This window comes from Leucopleurus acutus (genome assembly GCF_964270905.1).
Source record: "Leucopleurus acutus genome assembly, chromosome: 10".
Taxonomy (NCBI): Eukaryota; Metazoa; Chordata; class Mammalia; order Artiodactyla; family Delphinidae; genus Leucopleurus; species Leucopleurus acutus.
Genome location: NC_139153.1, coordinates 93,451,107 through 93,474,347, shown reverse-complemented (window position 1 = coordinate 93,474,347; position 23,241 = coordinate 93,451,107). Strand labels below are relative to the sequence as shown.

At 37.7% G+C, this 23,241-nt stretch overlaps 1 protein-coding gene across 1 annotated transcript in view; it reads right to left on the bottom strand.

The window, feature by feature from the left end:
- Window positions 1–23,241, bottom strand: part of DTNBP1 (dystrobrevin binding protein 1) — a 115,284-nt gene that overhangs the window by 70,508 nt on the left and 21,535 nt on the right. Inside the window, exons 5-6 of the mRNA XM_082848813.1 lie at window positions 12,327–12,459; window positions 4,083–4,215 (exon numbers count right to left, since the gene is read on the bottom strand). Of these exons, the coding sequence (XP_082704939.1) occupies window positions 4,083–4,215; window positions 12,327–12,459 (266 nt within the window). The remainder of the gene's footprint in view (window positions 1–4,082; window positions 4,216–12,326; window positions 12,460–23,241) is intronic.

Here is a 23,241-nt window from a genome sequence, read left to right as displayed (position 1 = left end):
CAGTGCAACAGTCAAAAAAAAAAGAAGACCCTGGCCTTGATGCTGGCCCCTAAGCAGTGACATAATTTCACGTAACTCAATCTCCTCCCCAGCTCCAACAATCGCTGCCTGCCCACTCCCCAGTCTCTGATGGGAGCAAAATGAGAAAGTGCATCGGAGCCTATCGTAGACACGATTAGCACTGGAGGTGTGTGAGAAATTATCCTTCATTCTCCCACTCTCCCCATCCCCATCTAGTTGTCTGACCCAGATTTTCTGGAAAGCTACAGAGTGGGTACACTGTAATACACACACACACACACACACACACACAACCTTTGTATTACACATTATCTTCTTCAGAGTAAGAAAAGAAAAATCATTAGTTTGTAGGGCCCCTTGTTAAAGAGGAAAGAGGCTTATTTTTAAGAAACTCTTCCCTTGTGGACCACATAATAAAATGTTTAATTTGGGGTCTTTGAAAGTTTTTCAAATGGTGTAATATAGAATATCAAGTCACAGAATTTTAATATGTATTAGAGATGAATTGGTTCTATAAGCAAGTAAGTTGTGAAATGCTGAGTCAAATTTCTCTACTATAGGAATTCTCGGAACCCTTAATAAACTGACATGTACTACAAAGTTCCATGAGGCAAATACAGGGTAAAGTGTTTCTGGAACTTATTTGATCATGGAATGCCAGTGGCTATCTTCTCAGTCCACTGTTCCTGTAAAACACTTCAGGGAATGTTGTAGCCAATAAAAAATTTCTAAATTCAATTTTTATGTTTATCAAAGTAGTACATGTACATTCCTTAAGTCAAATAGTACCCACAAGGATTTATGATGAAGCAGATTAGTTCCTCGGCTGAGCTCTCCCCACCTTTCTGTCCTGCTTTTTGCAAGAAGCTACATTCAACCCTTCTACAGATTTTTTCCAGTATTTACCTCCATTATTTCTAAATAATATGCCATTTTTTTCATTTTTTTCCATTTATTGACACTAGCCTTCATAATATTCCCAGTTTTGATAACCTCTAGATTGAATAAACTGTAAATAAGACATCTCTGAATGGTAAATATTCTACATAATTTATTATTGGAAAGATATTTTTTGATCTACATTTGACTGAATAAAACTACTTCATTCTCAGTGTTGTCAACTCAAATTATTTACACTACAAATGATTGTTAATCAGCCATATATGTGTGTGTGTTGTGTGTGTGTGTGTGTATTAACTAAACAAATTGATTCCAAAAGGTTTCTTTGAAGAAGATAGTTCATCCTTTTATATCCTGAATAAAATAAGTTAAGAATTTCAGGAAGACGATGCATATACAGTCAACTAATATCTGACAAGGGAGCCAAGAATACTCAATGGAGAAAAAACAGTCTCTTCAAGAAATGGTGCTGGGAAAATCGAATATTCAGGTGTAAAGACCCCTATGAGTTCAAAATGGATTAAAGACTTAAATGTAAGACTCAAAACAATAAAATTTCTAGAAGAAAACAGGGGAAAAAGCTCCTCATTATGGGTCTTGGCAATGATTTTTTTGGATATGACACACCTAAAGCACAAGCAACAAAATAACAAATAAACAAGCGGGACGACATCAAACTAAAAAGCTTCCGCACAGAGAAAGAAGTGACCAACAAGATGAAAAGACAACCTATGGAATGGGAAAAAATATCTGCCCATCATAAATCTGATAAGGGATGAAGGTGAACCGGATGAAAGTGGTCAAAAGGCACAAACTTCCAGTTAGAAGATAAGTAAGTACTAGGGATGTAATGTACAACATGACGATGACAGTTAACACTGCTGTGTGGTATAAATGAAAGTTGTTAAGAGAGTAGATCCTGGGCTTCCCTGGTGGTGCAGTGGTTGGGAGTCCGCCTGCCGACGCAGGGGACGCGGGTTCGTGCCCCGGTCCGGGAAGATCCCACGTGTCGCGGAGCGGCTGGGCCCGTGAGCCATAGCCACTGAGCCTGCGCGTCCGGAGCCTGTGCTCCGCAACGGGAGACGCCGCAACAGTGAGAGGCCCGCGTACGGCAAAAAAAAAAAAAAAAAAGAGAGAGAGAGTAGATCCTAAGAGTTCTCATCATAAGGAAACCCCCCCACCCTTTTTTTGTATCTAAATGAGATGATGGATGTTGACTAAACTTTCTGTGGTACTCAATTTACAATGTATGTAAGTCAAGTCATGATGTCGTACACCTTAAACTTATACAGTGCTGCATATAACTTACATCTCAACAAAACTGGGAAAAAGTTTCGGAAAGATTACAGTTTATATTGATAAACAGAATTAAGCAATGTTGCGTAGTATTTCCACTATTTGTATTTAGAAAGGCAAGTTAACTAGAACTGAGAATCACCAATGATTCTGTAAGCTAAATGGACCAGCTTTTATTTGGCCCTTTTAACAAAACTCTCCCTTATCTTCCATAACCTTGCAGGAAAGTATATCATTATCTCTATTTTACAGATAAGAAAGCCAAAGATAGGTCATTTGCAAAAGGTCATATAGGTAGGAAGTGCCAGAGAAGGAAATCAAGCATAGGTTTTCAAGGACTTTTCACAATAACCAAAACAAATCATATTACTGTTAACAATTGTGAATTAAATCAGTACTTATCATTTCAGGATAAAAATATGATTTCAAGCTAAGTCACAAGTCTAATGTCTCATTAGACAATCAGATGCAAAATACTTTGGCCTTTATTAATAAATATTTATTTTATGAAGATGCTATGAATAACCATTAACAAAATATCTACATATATAATTTTTTTCAAAGTCTTGGAAGGTCCATCAAAGTACTAGTTAATTTAAATTTCCCACCTTTGGTATTTCTCACCGAAACTGTTAGGTTTAAAACCTATTATGACATCTTACACTAATCTCATGCAGTTCTTGAGAAATAAATTTTATAATTTTTTAAAATTTGGCCTATCAGAACCTGAAAAATTCACCATTATTTTACCTATAGATTTCAAGCTACTGATTATAAGCTGGTAATCCTCAACTGGCACACTATTTTTTCCTACATTATTTCAGAGTAACAGGTGCTATCAACAAATCTGTTTATCCTATCTAAATTTACTAAAATTATGTAATTTTTTAAGACGTCTTTCAAATGCTTGCCAAGAAAAGCTTAACAACAGGATAAAGTATAAAGGAAAGTGAACAGCTTGCCCAAGAGCAAAGAATTAGTAGAAGCCAGGACTTGGGTCTTCCGACTAATGACAGTGCTCTTTCTACTACACAATTCCTCTAAATACGTCTAAAATGATAATTCAATTATGTGAAACATGCTAAGACTTGTCCAGTACACTTTGGCTTTTACTCAAATTAAAGGTGAGGCTGTTTTCCAAACACGAAGTTGATTTTCATTTTGTAACATATAAATTGTAATGTACTAATTATATATCTAATAAATCTAAGTCACTGGGTGAGAGTGAAGAAAAGAATGACAAATAAAATTTCATAGTTCCAAATCTTATTACCCATTTGCAGTTCAGGTTAGTCTAATGAAAATTATCACCGTAATAACCACTACTGACAGAGCACACACTGCATCTGATAACGACCATCTCACTGGACCCTCACAACAACTCTAGGAAGCCGGTACAATATTATCTTCACTACAAGCTACACATGTTGAGGCTAAGAGATTCAATAACTTGCTGAAGGTCTCATAGACAACATGTGACAAAGCTGCGCCCCTTTCCATAGCCTGAGCTTAGGTTCCTTTTCCTCCTGCTCCAAATAAAAGAGAAGAAAAGGGGAAAAAGCAGCGCAGGATCTGCCACTTGGAGAAAATGAGCTCGGGGGTTCTACTTGATTGGGAAGCTCTGCCCATTGCACTTCTCCCCTCCACCATCTATCCCGGCCTTAGCTTTCCAGAACTCATCTCCAATAAAACAGCAACAGATAGTGGTACCAGAAAAAAAAAAAAAAGTTTTGGAAAGCTTATTAAATAGATTTACCTGACACCTTTGTCTTTTATCAGTCCAAACTTATAAAGAGTAGCATGTAAAGTACTGTGGAAAACTTTGAGACTGAAAATGAATATCATGGTCAATTTTTCAAACTCACCTCTTATTTTTCTTGTAATTTTCCAGGTGTTGGGACTGCATATGTTTGTATCTTTCTAATTCACACTGTCCACATAAATCCTCCAGATTCAGCAGGTGGTTTTCTACCTCCTCAAAACTAGCCTCTAAATGAGCTGAAAGTACAGAAGGTCAAAAGAAGAAACAAACGTCAAAAATCAGAATCCTTGATCATGGAGAAAAGAAAAGTGTCCAAAAGTTAAAAAAAAGTGTCCAAAAGTTAAAAGTCTGAACTGTTGAGATTGTTCTGCATTTATCTAATATTTTTATTAAACTTTCTTGAAGCAAAATAAAATGCACTAACATTAAAATATACTTCAAATTATCTTTTTTGAGTATATTTTTCTATCTCGAACATTTTTAAGACAGAACTTTCCAGAATACTTTAAATACTTTATCAACACATCGTAAATCAACTATACTTCAATTAAAAAAATACTTTATTAACCAGGATGAGGAAACAGAGTATCCTGATTAATCTAACGTATGATATCCTAATGATCTCATACACCACACATGAAGAGTCAATTTTCATATGCGAATATAGCAAAGTATAATTAACACGTTATGCCGGACACAATTTAATATCTGAGATTCCTAGTTACTTTAGCATTTGTTCTGCCTTGCACATGATATATAGAAACCTCCAAGGCACTGCACAGATGTACAAACACTCAGGAAGTAGTTCTCACTGTCCACTGGTCTTTCAACAGCTCAACTCTGCCTCTAGGCCACAGAGCTTTGAAGCTTCATTGGAATATGGAGATAATCTACGTCAAATCCTTCATTTAAAAGATTCAAGCCAAAGCCTGCAGAAATTATTTCAGAGCTCTGCCCAAGGTCACCTAGCTAGTGAAGAGCAGTCAGGAATCAAAACTGAGTCCCTCTTACATAAAATGATTTCCAGTTGATAGATGCGTAAGTAAACCAAGACTTCATAGTTATAGGGGTGAGGACTGGTTGTTTTCTCAGACAACAGAAAAGCTTCAGAGGTCAAAGATTTTAGAACTCAAACAGCATCAGGGCCATTTACCAAATACTCACCACATGGGCCAGACACCGGGGTACAAAGATGAAAAAGATAGCCCTTGCGCTCAAAGAGCTTCAAGTAGAGGGCAGGCATATTTCAGTGACAACACTGCCTGACAGAGCTTGGCTTGAGGTGCTGTGACAACTCAAAGGAGAGGCATCTAACGGAGATGAGGGAGAGTGAGACTCAGCAAGAAATGTGACTCCCGCGTCTGGGAGTCACAGCCGTCCGGAGGAAGGGGCCTCGAGGAAGGAGCAAGCTGGCTGTGCAGCTTTCCAGCCTTGGTTTCATTCGGATAGCTAAGCTACAAGGACGGTGTGTCTAATCCCTTCCCTTAGCCACTCGATTGTCACGTGACTTTCTAAACTAGCTTCTGTATCACCTACATTAGGCGCAAATTCCCTAAATTTCAACTTGCAGTTTTAGGTTTATTAAGATACATATTTTGTCCGTTTTTAATTGACCTGTTTGATCTGGAGATCTGTTAAATCCAGAAGCGTTCACATTTTCTAATATCCTAAATTTTAACTCTACTAAATATCTATGCTTCTAAAAACTCCCGCCTCTATTTGGTAGAGTCTAGGGCTTAAAGACATGGATTTGGGGGGAATATAAAATTTTACTGAAAAGTTAAAATGTGATGACAAGTAGTTTAGCATTCCTCTTCAAAGACATTTTAGGTAATGATTTTTATCATACTGATCTATCACTGTAGATCATGGCAAGTCTGGAAAAGACTGATAATGCAGTTCATGACAGTTTGGAATCTATCTTCAGGGGTAACATACAACAGCTAATATATGTGACTATGGAAAGCCTAACCAGAAACAGTGTGCAAAATCTAAGTTTTAATCAATGAAAAATTATATCTAAGGTTTTAATAATGTCATAAATGGTACATAAGGAGTTTATGTGGCGGGAAACAGGCAAAATGATGCTATTATGTTAGTTGCTATTTAGGTTATTTTTTGTTATTATATTAAACGGAAAAATGACGAGCAGCCTCAGCCTGGGAGCTGGTGTCACTGGCCCTGAAGAAGCAATGTCAGCTCGTTCTAATAGCTAATAGGATTATTTAAAGGCTATTTCACTTTGATAAGTGATAAGAACTAGAATAATTACGTTTAATACGGAATCCATTCAGCTTTAAGCTACTTGGTTCCTTCAGCATCACGCATGTTATCCTTAGCATAGAGGGGTCTGGATAACAGTGAGGCTTTGATATGTAGGCCAACAGCGTCATGTTCCCGTGCTGAATGGCAAACCGAGATTTAAAATGCTCGGGAGAGTCAGTGGTCACTTTATGGCTGCTGCCAAACTTGTGTTTATGTTCTCCCCCTTTAAAAGCTGTGGCCAGGGTCCCTCATTCCTTGGCCACAGCCTACTTTTCCAACCTCACTACCACTCTCCTTCAGGACTGCTCACCACTCCGAGGAGGGTCCTGTGTGTTCCTGCCCCCTTGCCTCTGCCTCTCCTGAGAGGTCTCCACTTGCCTCCCTGCCCTGCATCTCCCTGGCAGGTTCAAGTCAGAGCCCACCCTCTTTCCAGCCTGCAGGGCTCTCTCCCCTCTTCTGTGCTTCCACAGACCTATGAGCCCTGCCCAGGACTTATACTCTGACATTCTACCACAAGTTGTGTACTCTTACCTCTCTCAGGCATCTGTGAATGTCTTAAGCGTAAAGACTATATCTTTGCATCTTTGTATCCCCTAATACCTAGTCTGCTGAATTCAATTAAAAAGGATTTCTGGAGACAGAATGATTCTATTACTCTAAAACATAAAATAATAACCAAGAAAGCAAATCTATGATTCATGTTCATCTAATTTAAATATTAGAAGGTTACCCTAAATTTTGTAAACAAGTTAAGTTAAACATGGGCAGAGAACTTTGAAAACATTAAACAAGATGGTACTTTGTTATTAGTGTATCAAATCAGGCCCCATTACCAGTGAGTTAAAGCAGAAGAAGCAATGGAACTTTTCCATTTTAACGCTTAACAGGCTTGAAGTCAGTAATGAAATACAGAAGATTTATATTGATGAACATAAATCTTCTTCCCTTTTTATATTAAAAACTTTTAAAAAACCTTTAAATAATAATTATAAGCATATATATGGTATGTATTCTGAATATTTTATATTGAATTTAAACGGGCAGAAATTTAATCTCCCCATCACACCCTGCTCATCTCCTGTTAGGAAACGAGTTGCAGACATGAGTCAATCTGGTAACCAGACTTAGAATGCACGTACATAAAACACCAGCAGGCCTCCGTGGACACAAATGTACCTTTTTATAAGAAATTCCAGCCTCACCATTTTGCTCCCTATAACAACAGCATATGTCTCATTTAGTGATCAGCGGAAAAGATGGGTGGAATTTTATTGGGAAAAGCCATTTGGGAGAGCCTGACAGCTGTGCAGGAAAGAACGTCACAAATCTTTGGGAGGAGACCATCCCAGAGGAAGAACAGTAAAGAACCCTAAAAACGAACAGTTTCTCTGCTAGATGCACTCTCAAACTCTGTACAGAGAAAGCAAAACAGGTCAGATCAAAAGAAAGATGCAAGCTCAGTATAAGTCAGTCATTCTCTTACAGCACTTTGTTATCTAAGAATTAACAGAATCCTCTGTTCTAGACAAAGGTAACAGTCTTTTTAAGTAGGTCATACAAAATAAACTAAGCAATAGAGATAACTCAGAAAAGCCCTTGACATTTTAGACTTCAGTATAGGAATAGGATTAGACTACCCTCTAGTGGAAGTTCAAGAGAATTCAATAAATACTTTTCAAACATATGACCACTTTTATGACAAAATGCACAGAATAAGAAAGGGTACAGGATGTGGAGGACAACATTCCCTTTTATCCTTACACACTGTCTTTCCATGTACAGAATACTACATTGCTGTTCTCACCACATTTCATGCTATGGTTTTACATTCTATTTTGCAGGACAAGCTAAATTACGTAACATCCATCCAAACCCTTCTGTCAAAGACAATGGATTTGTAAATTTGCAAAGGCCAGAGAGACTCCCAGTAGAACGTCAGCACCCTGGTGGAAGCTGCCCGGTCTTGTTCACTGCTGTATCCCCAGAGCCTACAAACGGCACATGGCACTCAGCAGATGCCTAATACACCAGGCACTGTGCTGAGTGCTTTACACCCATCACCTCCTTCAACCCTCCAACTACCCTACGAGGCAGGTACTCTCACCCTCAATTCTGCGAGCAAACTAAAGCTTAGAGAAGTTATGAAACCTGCACGGGGTCTCACAGTTAGGAAGCTGTGGAATTGAGACCCAAATCCAGATCGGAGAGTCAGTCCAACAGCCCTTATTTTCCAATTCCCAGCATACCTTTATCATTTCTTTTTTAAATGACAAGGCTTACCAGTAATTATCCATTACACAGGCTTTTGTAAGCTGGATGGATCACACCCCATTAAAAAAAAACATGAGGAGATTATCTGTTCTTACTTAATTCCTGAGGGAGTATGTAATCAGGAGTCATATTTATTAAGCCACAGGACAACACAGCTAAAAGCATCATCAAAGGTTCAAACTGTTCACATCATATTAATCCCTTATTCTTTAATAAGGGCAGACCCTCTAGAGAGCAGGACAAGACTCAAAAGAATTAAGTAGCCTGGGACATGGAGGGACTGACTGGATTTGGTATTAGATTTGACAGTGAAAGGGTAAAAAGTTCAAAGAAGCTAAAAGAATCCTAACATATAGGTCAGTTACCATTTTCTTCTAAGTTATTTTTATTTTTTATTATTGCTTGACTAAACCTTGTAATATTGTATCAAGGTATCTAGGTGATGATAAGGAGTATTTGGAAGCTACCCAAAAATAAAGGAATCCACAGTTTATGAGCAAGAATTTAAAACCAAATGGTTCGAATACCTAAGAATGATCCATAAACTCATTGAGACGAATTCGCAAAATACATGAGTGATATAGATATATATTTATACAACCTACCAGATTTGGCTTCAAAATATTTTCCTGAGACAAAGGCAACAAAAGCAAAAATAAACAAATGGGCCTATATCAAATTAAAAAGCATTTGTACAGCAAAGGAAACCCTCAACAAAATGAAAAGCCAACCTCCTAAATGGGAGAAGATATTGCAAATGATATATCTGATAAAGGGTTAATATCGAAAATATATAAAGACCTCACACAACTCAATATCAAAACCAAAAACAATCTGATTAAAAAATAGGCAGATGACCTGAATAAACATTTTTCCAAGGAAGCCATACCGATGGCCAACAGATACATGAAGAGATGCTCAACACCGCTAATCATCAGGAAAATGAGAATCAAAACCACAATATCATCTCACACCTGTCGGAATAGCTATTACCAAAAAGACAGTTAACGAGTGTTGGCGACGATGTGGAAAAAAGGGAGCCCTCGTGCACTGTTGATGGGAATGTAAGGTGGTGCAGCCACTATGGAAAACTGTATGGATTCCTCAAAAAATTAAAAAGAGAAGTACCATAGGATCCAGTAATTCTACTCCTTGGTGTTTATCTGAAGACAATGAAAACACCAGTTAGGAAAGATACATGCACCCCCATGTTCACTGCAGCTTTAGTAAAAATAGCCCAGATATGGAGGCAACCTAAGTGTCCATCAACTGATGAATGGAAAAAGATGATATATAGATAAACGCAATGGAGTATTACTCATTCATAAAAAATAACGAAATCTCGCTATTTGCAACAACACGGATAGACCTGGGAGGGTATTATGTTACGTGAAATAAGTCAGACAGAAAAATACCATATGATTTCACCTACATATGGAATCTAAAAAACAAAATGAATAAACAAAACAGAAAAAGACTCACAGATACAAAGGACAAACTGGTGGTTATCAGAGGGGAGGGCAGTGGGGTAGCTGCATGAAATAGGTGAAGGGGATTAAGAGGTACAAATGTCCAGTTATAAAATAAGTTAGTCATGGGGATGTAATGCACAGCAAAAGGAATAAGTCAATAATACTGTAATAACTGTATTGTGGCAGATGGTTACTACACTCACAATGGTGATCAATTCATAATGTATATAAATGTTGAATCACTATGTTGTACACCTGAAACTAATATTATGTGTCAACTACACTTCAATGAAAAAAAAGATTCAAATTATTTGGAAGTGACCATCTAGAATAGGACTTCAGAGACTCCTTTAGCTTTAATTTGCCTTTAGTGGTCAATGTTCTCAGATTAGTAAAGAGAGAAAATTCAAGTGAGCATTTGGGAAGCCTGCTTCATTCATTTAAGAAGCCAAAATGCAGTTTCTAAAGAAGACGATATTATGTCACTAAGTATTATTTTTTCAGGATATTAGAATCCTAATTGAGAATGAAAATACAGTATATTCTCAAGAAAAACTTATATATACTGCATGTCCTAAGCAGAATTAACTATGAAAATAATTAGAATTGTGGCAAATACATTTAATCAGAAGAGTGGTATCAAACAAATAACATTTATAAACAGAATTTACTCTCAGATGGAAAGAAAAGGGGGAATGGTATCAGAGGTGAATATCTCTGCAAAGAAATACATAACCAATGAAAAGCAAGCGACTCAGAGAGATACAGGAAGAGAAGCTAAAAAGAAAGTGGCTAAAAGGAATATTCCAAATATCTTGGAGGCTTTTCCCATCAGTTAGTTATCAAAGCCTTGAGAAGAATCATTCCTATACTTGCAAGAGGGAAATAATGCGGAGGGCCTTCCTCCTAAGACCCGGAATCTCTTTTCCACACCCTGCCTTCAGAAATAACTGAACACTAAGGCCAGGGTTTCAAGAATGCAGTTCATGAGGCCTATTGACAGCTGCCACCCTAACTGCCTCATCCCTCACTGAGTACATCATCATCGTGACTGGGATCCTGGATTCACACCTTATTAACTGTGTGACCCTGAGCAAGTCACAGCCTCTCCAAGGCTAACTTTCCTTAGCTGTAAAGTGCGATAATAAAAGCAACTTCTGCAGGGATCTTGGGAGGATTGAAAATGTTTGTGAAGCGCCTAACAATCTCTGACATATAGCGGGTGCTATAAACATTAGCTATTGTTATCAGCAATAGCATTCCAAATACCACTCGTGTCTATTTTATTCACACACACACGTTTTATGATTTGCTAATTACTTGCTTTGTAAATCAGCTTTATTTTGCTTTCAAAAAGGCAGTACTGAAAAACAGAAGAGATGGTGGGGTATCCTTACCTCCTTACCTATTAAGACTGGGTCAGGTTATCAGCTCAAGAAATTCAACTCCTACGTAGATAACCCCTACCTCTTCACTAAGATTTTAAGCTTGGTTAGAAAATAATAAGCCACAATATTATCCTAAGATGTGGCAACTGTCAAGCATAAAAGTTAATTTTCTGGGGCTTCCCTGGTGGCGCAGTGGTTGAGAGTCCGCCTGCTGATGCGGGGGACACGGGTTTGTGCCCGGGTCCGGGAGGATCCCACGTGCCGCAGAGCGGCTGGGCCCGTGAGCCATGGCCGCTGAGCCTGCACACCTGGAGCCTGTGCTCCGCAGCGGGAGAGGCCACGGCAGTGAGAGGCCCGCGTACCACAAAAAAAAAAGTTAATTTTCTGAATATAAACTCAAGAAATAAATATCAGCATAATTCATCCCAATGAAAACAACAAAAAAAATATAAATTTCCACAAGGCATAAATTTGGCCAAACAGGTAACCTAATTTAATGAGGGTTTGATCTCTCATCAGTTTAAAGAGGAAAAAAAAGCATATTTCAAGACATGAAGCTCTGAGCAGACCTAATTTTAAAAGCAACAACTTCCAGAGTATATCCTTTAGTCGTAACAAAGCCACCCCAATCCTTTTTATTTCCTACATTTACACTTTTAAACAGAGACCTAAAGTCACAGAGACCACCCTGAGTCACTTTAAAGAATCAACAAAATTATGTTTTCTGAGCAGAAATGAGGCAGAAAAAGTTGGTGGTATACTTTAGAAATCACTTCTACACTTTAAATCATTGTTTTCTTTCAAATCATCAGTTAATCAGAATATGAAATTAATTAGAACGATTTCCCCCCACATCCTGTTAAGCAATAATTTAGTCTTAGAAAGCTTTGGAATTACACCAAATTATTTTCATTCCTAGAAGTAATGTGCAGAGGCAAACATGGAACCTACTCAGACTTGCCGTCAGGGATTCTAAGTCTGCCTTCAGGCCTGGAAGCTGCCGAAGCTGCTGCTGTAGCTCTATCAGGCTCGCCTGCTTCTTCTCCCAGTGCGCGGAGAGCACCACCACCTCGCTGTCGACCAGCTGCAACACGGAAGAGGCGGGTTAAAGTAAAACCAGACCGCGGGCACGGAGATTACAGCCAGCTAATGAGAGTCAGCCCACGTTACCTCCAAAAACCCTCCAACTGAGTACAGACAACAGGAGACTCTAAAGAGACTGGAGCTGTTTTCTTTCTGAGAAAACCACCACCGTAACATCCAGTGCAGAAAACCTCGAATTACAGCTTTTATCAGTGCATCTTAACCCAGGAAAGAGAAAGGTCAGCAGTGACCTTAGAAGTCACTTCTAACTATACCCTATTTTTAAGTAAACCATGTATTTGAAAATTCAAATCTAGAAAAAATAAAACAAAAAACAACCACGAACAACCAAAAAGAAAACAAACCCAAAACATAATGAATGGGTAATTATTTGTTTTACAAAAGGAATTCTTTTAAAAGAAAAGTTCCCTAATGCATTTAGAATATATTATGATTCAATTTCCATTTAAACAGGAACACTCACTGCATAAAGTAAGATAAATGGTACTTGTATACGGAGGAATTACTGAGGCTATTGATCAATTCCAGCAAAAGGAGAAAAGGATTTATACTAACAAAGAAGACGTTCGGAGGTGAAAGGTTCCCAACAGCAGGGTGGTGAGATGCCAGACTAGCCTAAAATAATTCTAACTTGTTTTCCTGAAGACTGTAAAGACAATGACAGACAGCGGTTTCTCCCAGTCAATTTTGTTTTGGTTTTAACATGGTGAGAGAGGAAAGGACCTAGAATAAGACTTAGGAGGAGCATGGAGAGGTTATCTTTTGAAAACATCACCAATAATAAGAACTGTGAAAGATACCCATATTTTATACAATAAAGACTTCAAAATTCATTATATAAAAGAAGAAAGTGTATTTGAATTTTATATGTAAAATCAGAGTTCATAGTTATATTAAAAAAGGGACAATTTACGCATCCCAAGATTAAGATTCTTTAAGAGCTGAAACATGAATACAACTGATTTTTACTGAATCTCACTAAAGAAATAACTTTTAGAGGAATAAAAATATCAAAATAAGATATAAAATTATTTGCATGTGGCGCTAGATCATTTTAGCTTCCACATTTTAATATTCTAGGAATTCACAACATTGAAATAAAAAAATTAAGCTACAATAAAGATGTTAGAAAGCTGCCCTGGTTCCTCACATTATCCCCACTTCACGCACACCTCCCCATTGTCAGTCAGCCCACATTAGAGGGGTAACCACATCGTCTCACATACGAGCCTCAGCTGAGCTGGGGAGGTGACACCAAGCGCTACTCCAAGTGCATGTCTCATTAATTCTGTATACTTCAAAATGTCCGTGCCAACCGGTTTTGTAAAGATCCTGAAGAGGAGTTTAAAAGATACTGAGCATCGCTAACAGACACAGCTGTGATGCAATAGTAAGGAAACTGGGCTTGAAACAAGGATCCGTGCCCATAGGGTTCATCTGTAATATCCAACAAGTTTCTACGGACCGCCCGCTCTTTGCCCGGCACTGTTTCAGGCACTGGAGATACCATGGTGAACAAAACAGAAAAAGAGACCCCTGCACTCTTGGTGCTTTAGTCTGGTGTAGGTCTCACAAATTTTCTTAACTGCAGTTTTTAAATTCTAAAAAAGAAAAAATAAGTCCTGTATCACAGGGCTGAACTGATGATAAGAAAGATATTTTTCCTGGTACATGGCATATCTTTTAAAAAGTTTGTTAAATCTTAATTACTCTGGTTAATTATGTTAAAAATTTGAAAAATCTAGAATAAATAATTTTTAGATATGAACCATTTCTTACTGAAAAGTAAAGTGAAACATACTTAAGTATTAAAACTTAAGTATAGTATAGTTCATGTCTTCCACAAAATTGAAAATTATATTCTGTATATAGAATATAAGAAGTGTGCACAGAAAGAATGTATCAGAATACATCAAAAGACTATTTTAATTTAAAAGAATGGGATGTTGAATGGATTCTCAGAAATCATTATCAAGTGTAATATAATAATACTAAAACATTTTGAGCATTTCTATGTGCCAGGCCCTGTGCTAAGCAATTTACATATATTATCTCATTTAACTACACAGCAACCTTGTAAACAGAGCAATATTACCACTTCCATTTTACAGAAGAAACCAAGGCACAATGAAGCTGAGTCACTTTCCCAAGGGCCACAGAAGACCTAGATCCAATCCCAGGGAATTTGACACTTAAGCCCATGCCCTTAATTGATATTCTAGGGATTGTGTATAAGGGGACATGAAAGGAAGAAGTGAAAAGCTAGCAAAAGAAAAGGTTCTGAGAAACTGTACTTCAACTTTACTTAATAAGAAATGAGCTATCTCCAGAAGGCCAAGTTTTCTCCTCCAAGTAAACAATTCTGAATAAATCCAGATTTAACACCAGGAAATCAAGTGTAAGTAGCAAGACAAACCCATAGTTTGGGTCTGCTGCCCAAATTACAAGTCATTCCAAAATTCCTTCTGGTGGACACTGAAGTTAGGAGAACAAAGAAAAAGCAGGGACACAAGTAAATGGGTAACATTAGGACCTTACTTTGTATAAAACAGTTCTGTGTTTTGGGGGCATGTTATTTCGTGTGATTTGCAAACAACTTCGGTAAGCAGTGTAAGTGGCGTTATACCATTTTATATGTGAGGAAACTAAAAATAGAGAGACTCCGTTTATCTGCCCAAGGTCAAAATGTATTACTGCAGAAAGTAGGCATTCCCACACCCAGTTTAGTTCACTTCCCACCACAGGCAAAAGAGATCCAACCTGGAACACAAAGAGAGTGAAGCATGCCTAATTTAAGCAGCTTATGCACCAAATTGTTAAAACATGAATCTTAAAAGTTCAATTTGAAGGCAAATATTTCACAGTAATAAAAATTATAAGCAAATAATGCACTGGAAGTCTAACTTAAAAAGGTACCCTCAGAATCTAACCCCTAAGTCACTATCAATTATGTACTCATTTATACATTGCTAAGGGAGGGAAAAACAAATCAAAAAACTTGTTAAAAAAGAAAAGAAAAAAAAAAACTTGTGGAAAATGTCTAGACAACAAAGTTACCATTGACCAAACTGTTTTCTAAGATATTGCTTTGAATTTTAAGACTATATAGTAAGAATTAGCTTTAAAGTAATTGAGTATAAAATAATTTGTCAAAGAAAACTGAATTGTCCTTAGGTATATTTGCCCTGGCAGGTTGATACTCTTTGCTTAAAGGCCACTAAAGACACATGAGCATGGCCTGACAAAACAAACACATGATAAAACACTTTGCATGTTAAAGATATACATTTTAAATATTTACATATATCTCAACAATACGTCAGAGAGCTTTTTGGTGTTTTTTTTTTTTTTTTTGCGGTACGTGGGCCTCTCACTGTTGTGGCCTCTCCCGTTGCAGAGCACAGGCTCCGGACGCGCAGGCTCAGCGGCCATGGCTCACGGGCCCAGCCACTCCGCGGCACATGGGATCTTCCCGGACCGGGGCACGAACCCGCGTCCCCTGCATCGGCAGGCGGACTCTCAACCACTGCGCCACCAGGAAAGCCCCAGAGAGCTTTAAAATAAATTTCCATCTTTAAAGCTGAGAACTGTATTTCTGAAAATCAACAGAGGCACTTTTGATCAGATATGGGTCTTAAAATAACCAAATACTCGACTATGAAAAAATGTAGCATTCAGCAACAGATCTTACAGGAAATTCTTTCTCCTATATATTTTATTATGAAACACTTCTTAAAATTAAAAAAATAATAATTTTTGTTAAAGCTCCTCTACAGGACTTCCCTGGTGGCACAGCAGTTAAGAATCCTTGTGTCAATACAGGGGACATGGGTTCGAGCCCTGTTCCGGGAAGATCCCATATGCCATGGAGTGAGCCACAACTACTGAGCCCATGAGCCACAACTATTGAAGCCTGCACGCCTAAAGCCCATGCTCCGCAACAAGAGAAACCACTGCAATGAGAAGCCCGCACACCACAACGAAGAGTAGCCCTCGCTCGCTGCAACTAGAGAAAGCCCATGCGCAGCAACGAAGACCCAACGGCAGCTAAAAATAAATAAATAAAATTTAAAAAAAAAAGCTCCTCTATGGGATATGGTCTTCACTGAATATTGTGGGATTCATCCATGCTGATACGTGTAGGTACAGTAGTTCACTAATTTTTCACTGCCGTATGGTATTTGATTTTATGAATACTAATAATTTACTCTACAGGTGGACTCTGGGACTGTCTAAAGACGCAACAAAGCCTGCTATAAACATTCTGGTACAAATCTCCTGTTGCACACAGCAATTTTCACAAATTAGTTACCGATGTATCTAGAGTATTGAGCTCCTCACCCCCTGGGGAGGCTCAACAGGCCTGGAGTAAGTAGGCCTCCCCCAGCCTAGCCACCTCTGACTTCAAGTACGCTCATCTATTTGTTACATAACGAATAGATGATACCATGCCAATGTTATCTGCTGAAATGTGAGCCATACCAGCAGCCCCAGGGGAAAGCCTGGGACACAATGCTACAAAATATCCCTAGGGGCCAAACTGTTGTTTGAAAGGTATGTGGAATTCCAATTTCCACTTCACTGAAGCTCATTTTTCTAATGTGACTGTGCCAATGGATTTACACTCCCTAGTTCTCATCACGTTTCTTCTAAGGGACAACTGTCATCAGTGAATAATGACTGACTGCAGAGAAAATTCACGGCTTCTTAAATGTTTGATAATCTAACGAGTGTGAATTTGAGGTTTTCATTTGTATTTCCTTGACTACTAATCAATTTTGAACATTTTCACATTTACTGGTCACTCATGTTTTTTCTTCGGTGTAATACCTGGTCATATCTTTTGCTCACTTTTTAATGGGTTATTGTTCTCTTTTTATTGGTTTGTAGAGGTTTTTCATATGTTTTGAACACTAGTCCTCTGTTTTGTGAACTGCTTAACTTTTTCATGGTGTTGTTTGATGAACAGAAGATTTGATAAAAATTATCAATATTTTCATTTATGGTTGTGCTTATTATGCCTTGTTGAAGAACTCTTTCTCTACCCTGAGGTCTTAGCTTTTCTACTATTTTCTAAAAGATGCATAATTTTTCCTTTCACATTTAAGTCTGATGGAGCCAAAATCTGAACCACGATCTTCAACTACTTTTTTTTTTTTTTTTTGCGGTATGCGGGCCTCTCACTGTTGTGGCCTCTCCCGTTCCAGAGCACAGGCTCCAGACGCGCAGGCTCAGCGGCCACGGCTCACGGGCCCAGCAGCTCCGCGGCATGTGGGATCTTCCCGGACCGGGGCACGAACCCGTGTCCCCTGCATTGGCAGGCGGACTCTCAACCACTGCGCCACCAGGGAAGCCCCTCAACTACTTTTATTCAACATTACATTGGAGGTTCTACCCACTGTAAAAAGACCTGAAGAAAGACTGGTAGGTTTTTCTTCTTCCCTTCCATCTACACAAAACAACTCCCATCCCTGAACGCAAATTATTAGAATAAGAGGATTTAGCAAGATGATTGACCATGGGATCAAAATACTACAAGTCAAATACTGCAGGTTTTGGTAGATATTAGGACAAAAGTTAACTTCTATTAGAAACTTGCTAAAACGTTTTACTCTGAATAATTTTACTGAATGTATTTTCTGCATCTGATGATTATGTATTTTTCTCTTTTAATTTGTTAACGTGATCAACGGCATACAAAAGATTTTCTAATGTCAAACTAACTTTATAATCCTGGAATAAATCTGGGGTGTTTCTGCCTGACTGGATTTGGTCTGCCATCACAGCCATGTATACAGCAGGATGTCTCCCAGGTAGAATGCCTCTTGCTTATCATCCAACATTCACAGAACAAGCACATATACAAACACATACACAAAGTTCTGGCTCACAGTTATATAGGAAAACTTTACATTTAAGCTTGATACACATTTTATAACAATGTGTGAGAATATTCTCAAGTGAAATTTCAAATAACATTGGTAGAATATGAGAATCACAAGACGGTACAAGGAGCCCATCTATAAAGGAGAGGCAAGCCCTGCATACTGTGAGTGTGGATAGGTCACGTTACTACACACGAGGCAGCTGTTTGTCAACGTGTGTATCACAGGCTTGGTAAGCAGAAAGCTATGTTTGAAGCACTTTACTACCTAACAGATTGCTACCACCTATAGACGTTTTGCTGGTTGTATATATATATTATAATATATTCTTAAAGATATTTAAGAAAGTTGGTTGAGGGCTTTGGGTGGACGTGTAACACATTATGACTTTTCCAATTTAGAATGTGACAAATAGGTTCCTGGATAGAGTGCTGGCACAGAACATCTGATTTCCAGAAATAGGTTACTGAAGTTAAGTGAGAGAGAATGCCTCCATTTTGCTTGTAATGTTTGTAACTGTATTCATGAATGGGACTGGGCTCCAATTTCACCTTCTCATACTTCCCTTGTTGGGGTTCAGTATCAGTTATTCTAGCCTCATAAAATGAGCTGGGCAGTTTCCCCTTTTTTCACTTGCTGCAGGAGTTTGTCTAACATTGAAATGGTAGTCTCTCTGAAAGTCTGATAGAACTCTCCTATGAAACTTTGTGGACCTGGTGCTTTCTTAGTGAAAAGATTAATCATTAATACTGTTTCTTTAGCGGCTATAGGACTATTCAGGATTTGTACTACTTTTAAAATTGGTTTTAGTAAAAATTTCCAGGGTTTTTCCATTTTGTCTAAGCTTTCAAATTTGTCATAGTTTTTCACAAGCTCTTATCTTTCACTCTGCTGTAGCTGTAGTTATATTCTTTAATTCTTAAAATTATTTATCCTTCTTTTCTTGCTCCATATCAGCAGACATCTATCTACCAACTTTTATTAGTCTTTTCTAAGAACTTGTGGCTTTGTCTGGCTTCTATTGTATTCTTTATATTCTATTTCATTTACTTTTTTCATCTTTATTATCTCTTTCATTCTTCCTTCATGATTTAGTCTGTCCTCTAATTCTTAGGTTAGATTAGCTCAATGACTTTCAGTCTAAGTTTTCCCCTATAAAATTTCCCTCTAAATAGTCTTTGGCAAATTATACAATTTATGTGTAGTAATTATTATAATTCAGTTCTATTTAAAAATTTTTAGTATTATTTCCTTCTTTGAACCATAAATTATGCATCATATTTTTTAATAGTTTTTTTTTTTTTTTTTTTGCGGTACGCGGGCCTCTCACTGTTGTAGCCTTTCCCGTTGCGGAGCACAGGCTCCGGATGCGCAGGCCCAGTGGCCATGGCTCACGGGCCCAGCCGCTCCGCAGCATGTGGGATCTTCCCGGACCGGGGCATGAACCCGTGTCCCCTGCATCGGCAGGCAGACTCTCAACCACTGCGCCACCAGGGAAGCCCTTTAGTAGTTTTTTTAAAAAATAAATTTATTTATTTTTGGCTGTGTTGTCATCGTTGCTGCATGTGGGCTTTCTCTAGTTGTGGGGAGAGGGGGCTACCCTTTGTTGTGGTGTGCCGGCTTCTCATTGCGGTGGCTTCTCTTGTGGCAGAGCACAGGCTCTAGGCACGTGGACTTCAGTAGCTGTGGCATGCGGGCTCAGAGTTGTGGCTTGTGGGCTCTAGGGCGCAGGCTCAGTAGTCATGGCGCACAGGCTTAGTTGCTCTGCGGCAAGTGGGATCTTCCCAGACCAGGGCTCGAACCCATGTCGCCTGCATTGGCAGGCTGATTCCCAACCACTGCGCCACCAGGGAAGTCCCAATGCATAATATATATTTTTAATTGGAAAATGTATGGAATTTTCAAAATTGTTTTCCTATACTGACTTCCAGCTTCATTTGCACCAGGATCAGAGAATATTCTGTATGACTTGATTTACATGAAACTTGTCGATTTACATGAAACTTGTTGAGAACCGCTTTGCGGCCCAGTACATGGTCAATTTTTATGTGTTCCAGGTGTGCTTTGAAGAATCTGTATCCTGTATTTGTTGGGGCAGATTCTGTATCTGCCTATCTGGTCAAGTTTGTAAATCACATTAGTCGCATGTCCTATATCCATACTTAGTTTATTTGGGTTTTTTCCCTATCAATTAAGAGGAATGTATTAACATCCCCCCATTTTGATGATAGACTTATCCATTTTTCCTTATAACTTGTCTTTTACGTACGGAGACTTACTAGACACACAGGTTTAGACTTTTTCCCCTTAGGGAAGTGAATCTTATAGAGCGATCCTTTGTTTCCTATTTAATTCATGCTCATTATTCTAGTTTCTTCTACAGGTTTAAAAGATATACACTATTTCTGTTCTTTAGTGGTTACCCTTGAAATTCTGCCCTCCATATTTAACTTTACATCTAAGGTTAATTAATATCTATACCCTCCCCATTAATAATGCAAGGGCTTTTAAAATACTTGAACTCTGATAATCTGCCTTCCAGATTGCATGCTATTCTTGTCTAGCATTTTTGTTCTATAATTTTTAATTCCACAAACTAGATAACTGATAGAAATACATAGTCACTGTTTATATTTACCTATGGTTTACCATTTTATTTGCTCATTATTCCTTCCTATACCTGAGACCTACCTCCCAAAATCATTTCTTTTATCCAGAAATACATTTTTTAGAAGTTCCTTTATTGGACAACTGTTGATAGAAAACTATTTTTATCTGAAAATGTCTCACTTTGCCCTCATTCCTGACAACAGTTTGAGAAGTCTAATGGAAACTCATTCATTTGTAAGTGATCTATCTTTTCTCTTTAGTTACTTTGAGATCTTCTCTTTGCCTTTGGTGTTCTGTAGCTTCAACATGATATGTCTAGGTGTGGATAATTACTTACCTTGCTTGCTTGTAATACTTTTTGGATCTAAGGATTTACAGATCTCATTTCTGGAAAATTCTCAGCCATTTACATTCTCCTACATTGTCTTTCCCTCATTCTCCTTCCAGATTATTAGATATATTAAGCTGAGCTATATGAAACTGTAATTTTACAGATCAAAAAGGTCTCATATTGGTAATCTTACTTGGTTCAACCTATAGACCTTTTATAACTATTTTTTATTAACTCCTCTTTCATATTTTCCATTTTCATATCTCAGAAATCCTTTCTGGGTAATGTCTGACTTTATCTCCTACTTCAATGTACTCTTTCTTCAGCTATAGATACCTGCTGTTAAGCACATCCTTTGGGTTTTTAATCTCAATGACTTTGTTTTAAAGTCATGTTTCATACTCTCTTATTCCTTACTCATTTTCATCCATCTTTCATCTCTCTAAAAAACTTTGCATGCTCCTATTTAATTGTCTATATACAAGAGTGCAATATCTAAAGTGCCTTACAGGTCTAATCTTACTCTTTGGTTCTAGTGACTCCAACTTTTGGTCATATATTTCTTTGTGTGTTTGCTAATCTTTGGCAGGGGGGAGGGGGGTGGTTAGGGGATGAATCTGTGGGAATCTTGAAGGGCCTGGGTTTACAAGTTTCATCCATGAAGAACTGGTATTTGTTTCTGTTGAGTGTCAAAGACACAGTCACCTGTAGCCCTTTCATTTCTTAAGTTAGTGGTTCCTTGATCATGCAGGAAGTATAAACTAGAGCCCAACACTCATGTGAGGCCAAGACCATATAAACAAATCCAAAATGGAGACTATATTTATTCCAAGTTGTTATGAAGACGAGTTTCCTTGTTGTCTCCTTTTGCCAACAAGTAGCTTTTCTTTCATCTTTTCTTTCTTTTTTGAAATGTCCTAGATTACCCTTTCACCAAGAGATGTAGTCACTTCAAATATCCAAGAGCTTTATGCAGGAGTCTTAGACTCAGTTCCCCATAGACGAAAATCTCCTGTCACCCAAATCTCTAAAGCTTTTGTTTTACTATTTGACCCCAGCTTCCATGTTATTTTTTTAACCACTCTCATTTCAGTTCCCTGGTGTTTTTGTTTGTTTTCTGCCTTTAGGATTTCCTTTAATTTTTGTACACTTACTGCATTTAAAAATTAAAAAAAAAAAATCTATCCAGCATTTAGGTGTTTTACACCTAAAGAGCTTTTCAAAGTATCTAGTCTGCCTTACTAACAGAAACCTATAACCTTCTTTTTCAGTAATTTCTAAGAGAAACATTAATGTCTAAATGTTATCATATGTATTTTACCATGTTCTGTACATGTAACTACTACAGTTTCATTAATTAGGTAAATGGTGAAGTCAGTCTAAATTAATTAAAAGTCAGAATCACAGAAGTTTTTAGAAAGAAATAATGTTTGATTGCCATCAATAACACAGACTATATTTCATCTTGGCTAAAAAAGCTTTAAGTACATATACCAAATAATTTTAATTACAAGTCTCTTTTATTCATTACACACTCTATAGAGCTAGAAAATAGGTTGTTCTTCTAAGTAATTGAGGTTGACTCCTGAGATTTTTATATTTATTTACTAATAAGCAAATTAATGATTTTAAGTAGACTGAGCAAAGTTAAACTTTTGCCCCCCAAAAAAGGAATTCTTAAATAGTGAGTAGAAAGAAAGGACATAATTTACATAAACTGCAAAGGTATCAGACTCAAATTCAAAGCATTATACCTGGATGAACCAAATATTTACTTCCAACTCTAGAATAAAAGTTACGAACTCTCTAAGCTAACTAAATTACTTGACTGAGAAATTATGAAAAAGTGCTTTATTTAGGGAGTTTCATAATCAACTACTAAATTAAATTTCAGATATCCTGCAAAACGTTTTAACAAAACTACAAATTTAATTTC